Source organism: Lygodium microphyllum, chromosome 15, assembly GCF_053477565.2.
Source record: "Lygodium microphyllum isolate KBCC chromosome 15, Lygodium_microphyllum_v1.1.10, whole genome shotgun sequence".
NCBI lineage: Eukaryota > Viridiplantae > Streptophyta > Polypodiopsida > Schizaeales > Lygodiaceae > Lygodium > Lygodium microphyllum.
The window spans coordinates 119,000,515-119,017,423 of record NC_141149.1 but is presented as its reverse complement, the minus strand read 5'-3'; the positions used below and the strand labels follow the sequence as shown (position 1 = coordinate 119,017,423).

At 41.4% G+C, this 16,909-nt stretch overlaps 1 protein-coding gene across 1 annotated transcript; it reads right to left on the bottom strand.

Annotated features, from left to right (window-relative positions):
• Positions 1-2,293: 2,293 nt before the first annotated feature.
• Positions 2,294-6,121, bottom strand: LOC148024973 (pentatricopeptide repeat-containing protein At5g27110-like). The gene has a single exon (XM_087694658.1). The coding sequence runs from the start codon at positions 5,791-5,793 to the stop codon at positions 2,476-2,478; it is 3,318 nt and encodes a 1,105-aa protein (XP_087550784.1). The 5' UTR covers positions 5,794-6,121; the 3' UTR covers positions 2,294-2,475.
• Positions 6,122-16,909: the final 10,788 nt, after the last annotated feature.

The window sequence follows — 16,909 nt, the reverse complement described above, 5'->3', positions numbered from 1 at the left end:
ATGCTTTAATGGAATTGTATGTGTGAACACTTGAGGAGGTATTCATTTAAGGTTTATTTCCAAGCAAACACCTTGTGACATTTTTTGAGTAAGTTAATGAGCTTATCTTCATCCTCAATATTAAGTTTCTCTATATAATGACTTGCTTAGGGAATTTCCCCTTCCTCTGCAAGGTTCACCTTCTTCACCTTAACATGCCCCTCAATGGGTTCACTAGACTCACCTTCCTTCTTTGTCCCAAGCATCATTATGACTTGATCTCCTTTTTTTCTGAACTTTCTAAGGTGCTTGAGGACATCTCATAGGTTTTGTTGACATTTTGTTTTCAAAGTCTAGGTCCTTTTTAGTACACCTAAGCTTTCTTTTCTGTAGATATATAGGAATATTAATGTTCACTTTTTTAGATTTGGTCAATCGAGGAAGCTCAGGGGTAGTATGCATGCCTCCTTTGGCCTTTGAAATTGATCCTTCTGATGTCGGTGAAGCACCAAAGCCATAAATAATTTGGGTTTGAGGACTTAGTGTTCCAACCATTCCAATTTCAAGTGTATCCTAACTATGCGTGTGCATCTATGAGCAGGCTTCCTATCTATAGAGGCTTAAAGTCAAGAAAGATTTACTTAATCTTTCTACTCAATGTCATAGTTAGTGGACTTATGTTTTTAGTCCTCATCACTCTTATCTTAAATCAATCCATCCTTGAAGTTGTTTGCCTATTCACTGTTTGTAGTCTCAACCTTCATTAGAGATATGAAGATTTTTTTGTGGTATTTGAATAAAATCTAATGGAGTTCAGTCAATTGCCAATCAAGATTGACAATCAGCTCTTCAAAAATAGTCGAGTTTGCCTTTAAAACAAGGGTGCCTAGCAATTCCAATGTGGCAAGAATGTATCCAATCTTGATCATCCTCAGAGTAGGATATGTATCAATTTATTCATTTTTATATAGGAGGATAGTTTTTGTCTCTATGTAATATGCTAGAAATGGCATCTAACTCTACACTAAAAGCTTTTCCAACTATCCATTTTCAAGTCTAATTGCCTGTCATATTACTTAGAAAGATTATCCCTGACTCCTTTAATGAGTCTTGCATTCCTCATCTAAGGGAGACTGAGCAATAGTTTACAGTTGGCTCCCTTCATAATGACAATGTTGACAAAGAACTTTGTTCTCAAAATCGTGACTGACCAATCTTTAAGCATATGTAGCATTGGGTGCATTGGAGAGAGTGTATGTACAAATACAATTCTATGAACCACACTAAATTGCGACTCTTCAATACACTAGTTGCACCTACACTCCTTTATGAGGCAACCATTTAGGGCCTAAGCGTCTATCATACAAGGAGATAGCCATTGACAAATTATGATGGATCAAAGAGGGAGTTTTGTGGTAGATGGGAGCATATGGAACAACACACATGTTTTGATAATATCATTCATGGTCTGAGCAAAAAGCCCAACCCAACATGAGATCATTAGAGTGGAGATGAGGGTACAACCTATGGTGGTTGAGGCCATGTAAACCTTTTTAACATAGGTTATGGAAGCTTCCTCAAGTTAGATACTTGTAGCTAGCATTAGCTTCATCTAGACTGGTTGCAAAGGGTGGCAAACATTACTGGTATGTTTAGATTGATGCATAGATGTGTGATCAAAGTAGGATATATTGAGACCAAATACAAAGAGGACTTGGATTAGACCACTTTCCCCACGTGGCACAAGGACAACATGCTAGGAGTCACTTCCTTCATCTCTCTAAGAATGGTTCTTTGAGCTATATGGAAACTAAGTTGCCACATGGGTTGCATATAGCCATTGGGAAGATCCATACCTCAATGCATCATCTAAGGATTGAGCTAGACAAATGGAACAGCATGAAGACAAATTAGAGCATTCATTAAGCATCACAACAAACAAATGCCAAGGCACCTCTACAACACATACCTACATTCCCACACGAGGGCAACATTTGACTATGGAAAAGAGTAGAACTATATTTGTTTCTTCTCTTTTTTTCAGTAGTATCATTTACATCTATATCACAAACATATTCTATCGCCTAATGTATAGTCTTAAAAGCATATCTTTTACTTTTTGTAGATGAGTGATAGTCATCGTATGTACCTGTGAGGTCTCATAGGCCACATTGGCCTTTCAAAGACATTAATACACACTCTCTCTCTCTCTCTCTCTCTCTCTCTCTCTCTCTCATTGTTACCAACGATCACATGGAGGACTGCCTGCCTATTTCCTATGTTACTTTCCATTTTGTACTCATATATTTGCTTGCATTAGTTTGAATAACCTTCTAACTTGCTCCAATTTTTATCAGTCTCTATTTGTTGTTGGCTTTTGATTAACTAAAAGGAATTAGACCTTTATTTTTAAGGACTCAGCTACTTGACATCTACCATTTGATTCCTCCAAATTCCTAAAAACTTGTTTCATTTGCTGTTTGAGCCACATGCCCTTCACCCCAGATTGAGAATGGGCACATGACCCTCAGGCTTTAATTGTAAATTGAGAAGTTCTAATGTTTCTAATATTTCTTGGCTTGGCTTGATGCTCACCACAAATTCTTGCAACTTCTTATCTACTTCTATTATTGCACTACCAGGCTTTTTCTTTTTATCAGCATAATTTCTCATATCCTCTAGTTTATTTGCATCATGCCACTTAGCAAAACTTCCATACATGTCTGCCATTAGTGAATAAGCTGAAGCATCTTCTTTATTCAACTCCACAAGCTGCTGAAAGCATCTGTGTCCAACTTCCAATTCCCCATATATCTTACAAGCACTCAGCAAGTCCAACAGCATGACACTAGATGGAGGGCATTGCAATGATGAAATGAATTTTTCAGCCTCATAAACGTGTCCTGCTCTTGCTAAAAGATCAACCATACAACCGTAGTGATCTATGGTTGGCTCAATACCATATTTTTCACTCATCATCTTGAAATACTCCTGGCCTTTCTGAAACAGGTTGGCATGGCTGCAGGCAGCAAGAAGGCAAGTAAATGTGATGGAATCTGGCTTTACACCCTGGACTAACATGTCCTCAAAACACTGGACAGCCATTTTACCCTCATGGTTCTCACCATATGCAGTTATCATTGCTGTCCACGATATCACATCACGAACAGGCAGTTTTTGGAACACTTCCATTCCTTCTGCAACTGAGCCACATTTGCCATACATGTCAATCAAAATATTTGCCACAATAATGTCCCTTTCAAGCCCTGATTTCCTTATCTGAGCATGTATTTCTCGACCTGTTTCTAAGGCTCCTACTGTACCACAAGCTTTTAAGCACAAGACAAATGTCACGACATTGGCAGGTACACAAGCCAATTGCATCTGCTTGAAGCTATTTAGCGCTTCCTCAGCAAGCCCATGTTCAATGAGCCCAGCAATCAATACATTCCATGAGACTGCATTTCGAACTGATAATTTTTCAAAAACTTGGTTTGCCTCTGCAAGAGAACCACATTTGGCATACATATCCACCAATGTGCTTCCCACATAGAGCTCTCTTTCCAAACCCCTTTTAGTTACTTCAACATGTAAATCCAGGCCGGTTTGTAACACTTCTGTAGACCCACAAGCTTTCAAGCCGCGTGCAAAGGTGGTTGAATCTGCAAGAATACCTTTCAGCTGCATTTGTTGGAAACGATCTAATGCATCCTTGTCAAGCCCATGCTCAGAATACCCTCCAATGAGTGCATTCCATGATATTGTATCTTCATGGCCTGGAAAATGGTTGAACACATGGCGTGCATCTATGAACAAGCCACATTTGGTGTACATATCCACCAGTGCATTACCTACAAAAATCTCTCTTTCCATAGCCTTTGTGGTAATTTCAGCATGTAATTCCTGGCCTCTTTGTAACACTCCCACGGCACTACAAGCTTTCAAGCTGCAAATGTATGTCGCAGAATCAGGAGATACGCCCTCCACCTGCATCTGTTGAAAGCAGTTTTCAACTTCGTCACTAAGCCCAAGTTCAGTGTATCCAGCAATCAATGCATTCCAAGAGACTGCATCTCGATCTCCCATTTGATCAAATACTTGGCATGCTTCTGCAAGCAAATCGCACTTGACATAGAAATCCACTAGTGTGCCACCCACATGGACGTCTGTCTCCAGTGCTCTTATGATTATTTTAGAATGTAGTTCTTGGCCTGCTTCTAAGTCTCCTTTGGTTCCAGAAGCTCTCAGGCTGCAAACAAACATACCAGCATCTGCAGACATTCCTTTCAATTGCATCTGTTTGAAACAGGTCATCACTTCCTCACCAGACCCACATTCAGCATATGCTGTAACAAGTGCATTCCACGAGAGTGTATCCTGACTGGTCAGCTGGTCGAATACTGCTTGTGCTTCTACAAGCAAGCCACATTTGCCATACATATCCACCAGCATGCTTCCAACACGAAGCTCTGTTTCTAGTCCCTTTTTCATTATTTCAGTATGTGTTTCCATCCCTAACTCCAAAGATCCCATGGCACCACAAGCTTTCAAGCTGCAAACATATGTAACAGCATCTGCAGACATCCTGTGCACCTGCAGTTGTTGGACAGAGTTAAGCACTTCCTCGTTACATCCATGTTCGGTGTATCCTGCAATTAATGCATTCCAAGAGACCAAACTTCGAACTGGAAGCTGGTCAAACACATCCTGTGCCTCTGCAAGCAATCCATATTTGGCATACATATCCACCAGAGTATTGCACACATAGGTTTCCTTTTCCAATCCCCTCTTGCTTATTTCAGCATGCAATCCCTGACCTGTTTCTAAACATTCTGCACCTTTACAAGTTTTCAAACTGCAGACAAAAGTCACAGAATCAGGAGATATACCTGCCAGCTGCATTTCTTGAACAAATTTGGCCACTTGTTGAGCAGCTTCGTGATCAGCATATCCTGCAATCAGTGTGTTCCATGAAACAACATTATGAACTGGAAGCTGGTTAAACACTTGGTGTGCTTCCACAAGCAAGCCACACTTGGCATACATATCTACAAGTGTGCTGCCCACATGAAGCTCTCCTTCCAATCCTCTTTTCATTATTTCAGTATGTATCTCTTGCCCTCTTGCTAATGATCCTAATGAACCACAAGCCTTCAAGCTGCAAACAAATGTGACAGCATCTATGCATACACCTTCCTGCTGCATTTGCAAGAAACAGTTGCTGACATCCTCATCAAGCCCATGTTCAGCATACCCAGCAATCAGAGCAGCCCATGCGATTGCATTTCGCATCGGCAAGCAGTCAAACACATGTTGTGCTTCTGCTAGCTGGCCACATTTTGTATACATATCCACCAATGTGCTACCCACATAAAGCTCTGTTTCGATGCTCCGTTTGGTAGCTTCCACATGTACACCCTGGCCATTTTCTGCATCTTCCAGCCTTGCACAAGCACCAAGTATGGTGACATAGGTATACATATTCGGTTGTGCAGGATCTTCCTCTTGCATCTTGTGGTAGAGGTGGAGGGCATGTTGGGGCTCCCCAGAGCAGGCATAGCCATGGATGAGTGAAGTCCATGAGAACTCACTGCGTTGAGGCAACCGGTCGAAGACGTGCTGGGCGTGCGGCAAGCTTCCACAGTCCACAAACAAGGGGACCAGGTAATTCCCAAGGACAGGATGCAGCTCCAGTTGGTGGTGTGACAGGTAGGCGTGCAGCTTCTTGGCATGCCACAGATCCCTCCTTTGTCTGCACTTCTGTAGTGCACTGATCAAATTCGAGTAAACCAAAGGGGGAAGCTCGGCCTGCATGCCTTTGATGAACGGCAGAGGCTAAGAGGAGCTCTTCTTTCTCCTTGCCATCCAAAGTCCTGCTGTGTTGGCCACACCTGCAAATTCGATGGTCTTCGCAAGCGAAGTGTGTCGGCATGCTGAATGCTGCTCCTCCCTGCAAGCCGATGACCCGCTGAGCATAAAACGGTGATTTTGATGGTTGGGGAAGGGATGGGAGACTGAAAACGAAGATCTTGGGAAGGCTCAATGGCGACACCCAATTGTCGCTGCCCTGCTCTCTCGTAGCGCTATGATGAACACGGGCATGAACGCGGGCGAGCGAGCGGGAGAGAGAGAGAGAGAGAGAGAGAGAGAGAACGAGAGAGGCTTTTTTATATTATAAGCAATGAACGGCTGACACATAGAACTAGATGTCCAAAAGACTCACTTGATGCCGTGAATTCTCTCATTTTCATTTGCAAATCCCTCGTTCACATAATATAATAGCCTAATTCAAAGAATCAACTATCATTCAAAGAAAAATCTTGGAATTTTGGGGAAGCTTCAGGAGAAGGTGTCTATTGTCAGCAACAAAGGCTCTTAAAGGTCAAAAGTGAACATTAACTAAGCCCCAACCAAGCTAACAAGTGATAGCAGCACATGCAACAACTCAACCCAAAGAAGAGGCACGTTGAAGTCAACAAAGGAGCTGAGACATTGAGTAGGAAGGCATGTAAGAACGAAAAGTCCATGGATATGGACTTTCTTGTTGTTATTGCTAAGCAACAAGAGATCGAAATGGGAGAAGTGGAAAAACAATTGCAACAAAATGTCAAAGAGCTTTCATATCAAAGTTGTTGTTGAGAAAGGATGTAAAGGATTGATTAAGGGTATTACTTAGTGTCACACTGGCACTAGTATAAATAGATGTAAGGGACATGGTTACAAGCACCTTTTGAAAATAATACAAGTTCCATTCATCTTCTTATCTCCTCCTGTCCTTCTCCTGTCCTCCCTCTCAGCTTTCATGGCTGCCCTCTCTCTCTTCCCGTCTTTCTCTCTCTTCTTCTCTCATCTTCTTCCTCTTTCTCTCTCCTCTCTGCAGTCTCTCCCTTCTCTCCTAGGTCTCCTTCATTACAAGTGGTATCAAAGCCTAGTTTTAGGTCCTTCCTTTCTCTCTCCTTCCTTTAGATTTAGTTCCTTTTTCAGTCTCAGGAAACCCTACTATGCACAGGTACAGCATTGAAGAACCCCAGCACAGCCAAGAAGTACTATAGAGATGGCAGCTTTCTTGGAAGACACACACGAGCTGTAAGGGGCATTGATGGAGTACCACAGGGGGATGGCACCTTTCTCGAAGACCACAACAAAAAGCTTTTACAGATTTTCCCTCTTTTCCACTTCAAATAGTCAGTACGCCCAAATTTTGTGAAAACCCATTTTCTAATGACTATAATCTTCTGTTGACTTGGAAACTTGAACTTAGCATGTCGAAGACCCTCTTGTGCATGTTTGCCATTGTTATCTTTGCAACATATTGACAATAAGACCTGCCCAATGGCAACTCGAGCACAGGTTCCCTAAGGCTTTCCAAAAGCACCTCTCATTTCTATCTGAAGCCTATCAGCCCCAGCACAAGAAAGCATCTTGTTGACGCGGAGGACGTGAAAAGGATGCATCCTCACTCTCAGATGGAAGGCATCTTTCCCAGCATACTTGGTCATGTACTGGGATCGTCTCCAAGGACAAGCAAATGCCTGGATCTCTTGAGATCGTGACCTTCTTGGGTGAGCATGTGCCTGTGTACTTTTGTAATCTTCTTTCTGTTCCGCTTCTCCTCAAAAGAGGAATAGGACTTTAGCTTGGTTAGTCTCACTCTCAGATGGAAGGCATCTTTCCCATCATACTTGGTCATGTACTGGGATCGTCTCCAAGGACAAGCAAATGCCTGGATCTTTTGAGATCGTGACCTTCTTGGGTGAGCCTGTGCCTACGTACTTTTGTAATGTTCTTTCTGTTCCGCTTCTCCTCAGAAGAGGAATAGGACTTTAGCTTTGATAGTCTCTGACTAACCAAGCTATCACGCACACTTACATTGACTGCTACTACTGATTCAATGGAGCTATTTGCGATTTCTTCATCAGCATCACGATCGTCTTTCTCTTTTTTACCTCTTTTAAGACGATCTCCGGCCTCACTTGCTGCCTGATGTCAATAGATGTAATGGGATGTTTATCGGTAGCGGAGGAAACCAGGAGTTACATTGACCTTTCTTGCAGATGTCATGGCTTTCTTTGCCTCCTCTATGTCTTTGGCCGATGCTTCCCCCATAGCTTCTTCCTTGGGTGTGGTCATATTTTCACCATCAGTTTTAGTGTTAGGCTTTAGATTCCTCGTCGTCACTTGAGTGTCACTTGTCACAACATTGTCTGCCGGGGTAGAATCAGCAGCTGCAGTAGGAACCTCCACAACTATGGTCATTTCTGCGATTGGAATGGAAGGCTTTGATTGCATCAGTGTATATGTTGTGCCGGTGACTTTAGGACTAGATGATACTGTTGAAACTGACAGAGTAGTAGGAGCAGAAACCACAATTGGCTCATGGGCTACAGGAGTACTTTCTTCCATCAGTAGTCGTAAACTCTTTCCAAACAGTAGAAGCATCATCTTGCTCAAGAGGGGACATTAGCTCAAAAGATGTGGGAGGAACAGACGCGGAGGTTGTACTCAATGGCATAGAACTTGGTTGAGTAATATTCATCACTGGAGGAGGACCAGAGACAGGAATTGGATTGGACATTGCAGGCCAAGGCTAAACCAGGCACCGAAATCTATGAGCTACAACCCTCTATCTTCCACTGATTCCCTTTTCTATGCGCGTACAATTACAGATAGACTCAACACAGTACAACTGAAGATTTGGAGGGCTCAGGATTGAGGGAAATACCACCATGTTTGATGAACAATGCCGTCTTTTAAAGATGGGGCAAAACAACAGAAGTTGGCATAGTCTATGGAGAAAATTGCAGATTGAGTCCTCGGGTGCCCTCTGCGACAAGGCGTACAGTGAACAAGTAGCAAGGGTGTTCTTCCAATAGGATCTAATTGGAGGCTAGCTTGACCCTTTTGCAGGAGGCACTTTTGATAAGATAGACTCTTCTTTTGGGGTATTATGTGTCGGTTATGGGAGAGAAGCCACTGATAGGAGCCTTTCTCTTTCATACTTTTAGAAGTACTCTCTACTCTTGCAACCTACTGTGCATTCCTTCCTGCAAGTTTGTCATTGGCCATTTGAGTAGAATTGCTTGAGGAAGTCAAAGCAGCAGTATTGACATACAGTTATATATCACAGCTAATTGCCTTGCCATGGGGTTGCAACTTATCAGTGTGTTAGAGGTCCAAAATGAAGTTTGAAATTGAGGATGCTTCAGAGACAAGCTTTGTAGGCACTATCATAGGGATTGAGGACATGGATGCTACAAGCTGACCTGGGTTCCCAAGCTCATTCGGGGTTGTCAGGCTCTGCTGTGTCACATAGCTGCTGCTGATTTTATTCTTCCAAAGTCTTTAGTTGAGTTTGAGTATTGTTTACAGGTAACGAGGTCTCATTCAAGGTCCTGTAGAGCACCAACTGACATAAATGCAGACCTGAGTATGGAGGCCTCTTGCAGGTGCATGTGGGTTGGGTAAAGAACTGTCACAAATAGCATCAGGATGTAGACTGTTCACAGCTGCAGTAAATGCATGCTCTTGTGGTTGTATAGTCACTACTGAAGCAGAATAAGTAAATGCATTGATCTGTTGTTGACTTGCTGTGGTTGCACCTCATTTGTGATTGTGGTTGCAGCTGTGAATGCATTGTGATGATGGTGCAGCAACAGGAGCTGCAATAGACGATGCATTAACATTGTGCCAAGTTGAGCAACAGTAACAATTGGATTGGAAACAGTCCCATAATTGATAATCATTTTCAGGAAGCATTGTTTGGAAAACAGTCCATAGTTGACAATGGCAATGCATTTTCAGGATCTTAGGGCAATGACTCATAATGGCCAAGGACCATTTGAGGACGATCAGATGCTTGAGGAGCTCAGCCAACTCTACAACACCTTGCACGAGCATGAGACATGGTGCTTTAGCAGACCCAAGCAATTGAAGGTGGAAGCCAAGCAAATGCTCATTAAATTGATACCCATGGTCAATGCAGAGGCTCAAGCAGATCTCATGGAATCTTTGAGAACCTTGTGCAACAATGGTATTAATCTTTGGCAATCTCTTTGAGGAAGAAAGGGAGTTTGGTTGCTCACATAATTATTAGGACGGCTATCTAAGCAACGACAACAGCAAGATGAATCCATTGCAACACTACTCTCCATTCTTAATGCAGAGGTTAATGCCAGCAAATGGGCATGGATAATTGCGAGTGCAGGTGGCCTCCCTCCGTTGGTCAATATACTTGAAACAGGTTCTACTAAGGCCAAGAAAGATGCTACTATTATGCTTGTTAATCTTTGTACTCATAGTAAAGAGGTTCGAGATTGTGTGGAGTTCGCGTCACACTAGCACTAGTATAAATAGATGTAAGGGACATGGTTACAGGCACCTTTTGAAAATGATACAAGTTCCCTTCATCTTCTTCTCTCCTCCTGTCCTTCTCCTGTCCTCCCTCTCAGCTTTCACGGCTGCTCTCTCTCTCTTCCCGTCTTTCTCTCTCTTCTTCTCTCATCTTCTTCCTCTTTCTCTCTCCTCTATTTAGTCTCTCCCTTCTCTCCTTCTCTCTCCTAGGTCTCCTTCATTACAAAGGAGCAAAAGTGCTTAAAGCTCTTGTGGCCTTTTCCCTCTAGAAGATCAAAAGGAGATATGTAAACTCCTCTATAGGTGAGCTCTATTGCTGGAAGACAAAGAGAACTAGCCAGTGGCTAAGAGTTGTCAAAAATAAAGATTCATAAGAAAGGGGGTATCTCACTTAAAAAGCTCACCAAAACACCATTGATTAAAAAAAATGTGTATGTCCCATCGATAGAGGAGAATGTGGAGTTCCAAGAGTTTTGCTCTAATAGGTATTATGGTCAATAACCCTATGAAGTTGGATATCATTTCATGGAATGCCCATGCACTCTATTCTACCAACAAAAGGTATGCCAACAAAATGATGATAATGAGGAGGAAACCAGAGGTGCTTGCCTTATAAGAAGTCCAATTGAGTTCAGAGGATGTAAGTAAGTTGGAAATTTCAAGCTACAAGTTAATATTGGCTACTACAGAGGATAGAGGCAAAGGGGGCACATTGAAATTAGCTAAGGAGGAACTAAGGCCAGAACTATTGTCTAAAGAGGAGAAAATATTTGTTGTATGGATTCAAATCAACATTGCATGCAATGAAGAGAGCCAAGCCATGGAATTCACTTAACTTGGAGCTAAAGCATGAATGTACAATCTTGATGGGAGATTAGAACACGAAAACTTCACAAATTGATTGCTCACACAAGTGTGATATAATGATAAGGGTGGAAAGAGAAAGTTGGGGAGAGCTTTTTCATTAGCACGATCTATTAGGATTTGCCCACATGTGTAAAGAGTATGAGGCCTAGTCCTTCACCTAGTATAATATATACAAGGACAATTCCTAGCATGCGAGAAGATTGGATCATGCATACACCAATCAAGGGGGGTGGTAGATGGTCCCAAAACCTAAATATAAATTTGGACAAGAACTATGATAGGCTGAGATGGGATTTTCTATTAGTCACTATGGAAAAAATAGGGTCAAAAAAACCCTTTTACAGAATGGTTAGCACCCTCTTTACAAATGCCACAACAAAAGTTGGTGTGAATAGTTTTATGTCACATCCATTCAGCCTACGAAGGTCAGTCAAACAAGGGTGCCCCTTTGCTCCCTTGATTTTTGCTATTGTTGCTATCCCATTGTTGAGAGCTGTGTAATTCAGAGTTGAAATAGGGGCCTTGCATGGGCTGCCTTTGCCAGTTGGATCCCTAAAGCACATGCCACATTTTGTTGATCACAATTCAAATATTGTCAAAGTAGAGTAGGGGAACTTGGAGGAGCTATTACACATATGTGATTAGAAACTAGCTATCTAGATTTGAAATAAGCAAGTTGAAGATAAATTTTTTGTTCATTGGATTTGATGACCCATCTCCTTAGGTTTAGAAATATGAGTTCAAAATAGTTCAAATGGGTTAAGTACTTTAGGTACTTAGGGGCTCCCTTAGGGCTAGATATAATGTGGAAGTAAAAGATGGAATGGATTTTGGCAAACATTGAGTACAAGATCACAAAAAACTCCAAAATACCTCTATCTTACATAGGCAAATTGCTAGTGGTTGACAAAATATTAATATTGGCAATCATGTTTGTCTTAATGATAACCCCATTCACAAGGGCACACGAGGAAAAAATGGAGAGAGTCCTAAGATCCTTCTTGTGGACTTATGGAGTAGATGAGAAGTGGCATTCCATGAGTATGGTGACAGAAGCTATCAAGAATGGAGGACTCGGTCTTGAGAGAATAGGAGATAGAGCTAAGATGTACTCTTTCAAGCTTTTATAAGGAATAAAAAAGGATGAACCTTGGGAAAATCTTGCCAAGGTAGTAATCATCAAGTCAAGATGCAGGAAGGCAAGTGGGAGGGGTTAACATATGAGTACAAGATCTTGGCTTTGGCCACCAAAATGACAATAAAAGGTTATGAAACATTTAGAAGTCTAGTAAGAGGTTGGAATGAAGTCATAAAAGAGTTGGTATAGAGGGATGGAAACCTAAGGAAAGGGGATGGGGCTTTGTGCCAATACATGTGAACTTTTCCACAAGCCTTTGTGGACAACTTCCCCCCATCAATAGGTTTCCAAAGTTGGCAAACAAAATAGCATAGAAGGGCCTATTGAGGTGGAATGATAGATACATGGGTTTAGGCTAAGGTGAAAACACATCAAGGGGTTTGGGGACTATCAAGTTGAATGGTATATTGCATGTGATTTAAAAACATTGAAGTGTATGCTTGGTTTATCAAATGCAACAAATGCAAAACTTCCGTGCATATACTGCATGCAAACTAGGAAGAAAGGGAAAGATGGAAAGAAACAATGGCTTGCCAAGGCAAGACAACAAGGTGCTCCAACACGTGATCAAAAAGTCATGAGAAATGGAATGCTAGTTCTAGTGGATCCAAACTGGTGCCCTATTTTGGAAATACCACTAACAAGGGTTCACTTTTGCACATTGCATTGTTTGGTTAGAATAATTGAGAAGCTAGTATATGAATATATATGCTTTGCATACAAGATGTAGCTTGTGTCAGAAGCTGATGCTACATGCAAGAAAGTAGAATGAGTCCTATATGAAGTTGGATTGCATGGGGGCCAAGTAGAAATAAAAAAGGACGAGAAAAAATTGGGAAAGAGTGGAAATATCCCTTGTAAACCATGCTTTGGTGGACCCAAGGCTAGGAAGTTTATGTCTCCACCTCAAGATGAGGAAGGTAATATACATGTAAAATAACCAAAGAAGTATGAAGCATGGAAAAGTTGCACCTTGCTATTCCAGATTGGAGCAATGGGGGATGAACGGGGATTGCAAAGGCAGAAGTGTGGATACACCTAGATAGATTAGCAGCTCTCTTACAAAAGTTGAGGTTTAGGGATGGTGATGTGAATATGTTTAAAGAGGCAGTTGCTAAATTTCATAAGTCCATGGTGGAGGCATGGACTACAAATAGTATAGGTCAGTATTGTTACCATTACAAAAAAATATCGTCATTTCGAATTAGTTTGTGTTTCTAATCTCTTTTCTTGTGCAGCATATACTTGAAGCACATGGTCCATACTTTGTAGATCAAGGAAGTTTGGTAGTATGGTCAACTCAAGGCATGGAACAATCTCATTGGCAAGCTTGCTATGCTTTTCAAAAGGCAACTGATCATGGAGGTGGCATCAATGATTCCAATTCTATGAGGCAATTATTACAATGGTGGTATAGTCGATACGAGGAAAAAGAAAAGAAGTCCAAAACCTCTCAAGCAGAATTTATAAGTAGGGCAATATATGAAGTGAGAAAAGCAAGATATGAAAACAGCACAACTAGACAATGCCATGCAGAATGGTTGGCAACCCAAGAGAGAGATGGCAAGAAATGGAGACCTAGATAAAGATAATACTTTTGATGCATTTAGGGTCCATGAGAGAGCATAGGTACCTAGGATATGACACATCAATACTCCTATCTTTAACATGAGATGTCTTGCAAATTTTGTTTAAAATTTTGAAGGTTTGTCACTATGTTTTTCAAATTCAATTTCGAACTATTATTTTTAATTTTAAAAGTCATTTACACCATAGTAAGTTTAAAAGTTTTGTACTTAAGTCAAGTCTCTCCTTTCATTGTTCCCCATTACTCTTCACTCTACCCACCACCTTTCTATCCTTCATTATCACAACCATGACACGTTCTAAGCTTCCTATAAAAAAGGCACCTACCACTCAACACTCTTCCGAATCTAGTGAGCGTATTATGAGTGATTTTAAAGTTTTATCCATTCATGCCCGACGTATCACTATTAAGCCCATAGATATGGTTCTTATTCATAGGATCTGCAACAAGGATGCATTTAATCTTAATGTCAACAATATGCTTTGAGAAGCTACCTTGTATAATTGGATCTATGTTCTTAGGTCAGGTTTGGTTGTAGATTGTAAGGAGCTTAGTTTTGGTTTATCTTTCTAGTAGACCTTCAAGTATTTGATAGCAGTGGTCTACAAAATGGAGCTAAATTTTGCCTAGCTCTAGTTGTACTTGGTGCAATGCACTATCCACCATGTATTTCATGGTTTTGTAATGCCAAATCTGATATTTGATATTCTATTTTGCCATGGTTTGCATTGTGTGTATTTCCAAGTTTCTACTTTTGAAAGTAGTTTTGTTAAGGATAAATTCAATGCACAATCACACACATATCAGTGATCAGTTCTACATGGACCGATGCACTATATCTTTACTGTATTTAGCGATTTAGCAACATTATATTTGATATACGATATTCCATTTGACCCATGACTTATTTTTTGTGAATTTTTAAGTTTCCAATATTTCACATAGTTTGGTTGACAACACATTTAATATATAGTTGTGCACACTCGGTGCAGTGGTGAGTTTTTCTGTTATCAGTGAAGTATAATCTAGTTAATGTATTTTCAAAAAATGATTGAGACGTCAATTATATAAATCAAAATATGGTGAAACTTCACCCATATGCCAGACATAATAAAAACTCATGGATATTAAAAAATTGGCCCCATCAGAAGTCTTTGGGACACCTGTCCAAAGGCTGGTGTCTGGGGCTCTGAACCCCTAGATTCAGGGCCCCAAACGCCAGCCTTGGGACAGGTGTCCTAGAGACTTTTGATGAATCTAGGGATTTAGGGCCCTAGACACCAGCCTCCAGACAGATGTCCCAGAGACTTCTGATGAGGCCAAATTTTTTTTTGGTAGTTGATGTGCCCTAGAGGAGTCCACATGTAAAATTTCATGTTAATCAGATCACTGGTCATATTTTTCCAAAGCCTAGATACATTAATTTAGGTTTAAGTGTTTTTTGAAAGTTTTGCTATAAGTTTAGAGTTTCACCTCATTTTACACATTTCACTTTTGAGTTTTGGGTTTTCTCTCCTACAAGACATGGCACGCACCAAGCAAGTGGCCCAAAGACACCCCCTAGAAATCCTATGCAGAGGCCACCTCCCTAGCTCCACCACCACAACCACCACCACGCCAGCATCGCAAGCATCGATGGAAGCCAGGCATAGTGGCTCTTCATGAGATCTGCCATTACCAGAAGACCATGCACCTCTTGATACCAAAGGCTTCATTCTAGAAGTTCGCGCATGAGATTATGGATGGCATACTCATTAAGAACAGCAAGAGGCACTTCCCAGATGGAACACGCTTGCAACAACCCAATCGTTGGACTGCCCAAGCCCTCCTTGCACTACAAGAAGCTACCAAAGCTTATGTCATCGACTTGTTCGTGTAAAATATTACATGTCGCAGCGAACAAAATCTGAGAAAGAGATAGAGAGTACACAACAGATAAGAGGAGAATCAGTAAATTCTTTAGCTCCAAACAACTGATACAAATATGGCTCTGTCCACCCCTGCACTTCCACTGTTGTGTGAAGCTTAGATGGTGATCTAGACAGAAGATAGGTGAAGAGCTTAAGGCTAGCTGGAACAACAACTCTGATTGGGTGAAAGATGAGTGACAGATGGCTGTGAAGGGGTTTAGCTTTTATAGCCCGTGAAGGCTGTTAGGTCGGCTTGACCGACCTACCATATGAGGCTCCATTAGTCGGCCAGGGAATATTCCAAGGAATATTCCCTTTACCATCCCCCCTGGGACCCCCCCAGCCAGGGATCGCTTCCGCGGCCCCCGGACCCCACAATAGGGGCCCCTTTTAACTCCCTTGCCCCGCAACTCCATGCAATGCGCCTTGAGTTGCTACCAGCTTAACCACTCCATCTAACCCAAAGATTAGACCCACAACGGTCACCTTTTTGCCATCTGATCACATAGACCTCATCTGATATACAAGTCAGGACTCAACCAATGTCCGGGCTCACATTTGGCTTCTCCTCATAATGAGGGCCTTACAACTTTGAGCACCATGGATCATTGGTAGCACCTAATGAGGGTGGGGCATTGATCATATCTAACAATTCGGAGACTTGGTCTATGCAGCAGTACATGTAAGGAGAGTCATCGTCACCGATAGGGATTTGCAGATAGTGAGGTTCTTCTGGTGATGGAAGGATAGTCCTCGCGAAGATAAACAACGATAGGGGTGTACTACCAAAACATATACGGAATTTAGCTTCTAAAGAGATATTGTAAAATCCTAGCTGTAATGGATTCCATGTAAAATGTTATGAATATGAATACAATTTTTTTGGTGCATCTTATTTTTGTTTATTCACTTGTTATTTGTTTTATTTATGTCTTTGAGTTATCATTACATGCGTTTGAACAAATACATGTTACGCACGAACTTGATAAAGCACTACATATTAAATTTAGGGTACGAATCGTGTTGCATATAAATCTGATAAATAAACGTAATATTCAAGTAAAAAACAATAATAAA

Excerpts from the sequence above, each read along its gene's own strand:
- LOC148024973 (XM_087694658.1), bottom strand. The coding sequence starts at position 5,793 with ATGCAGGCCGAGCTTCCCCCTTTGGTTTACTCGAATTTGATCAGTGCA.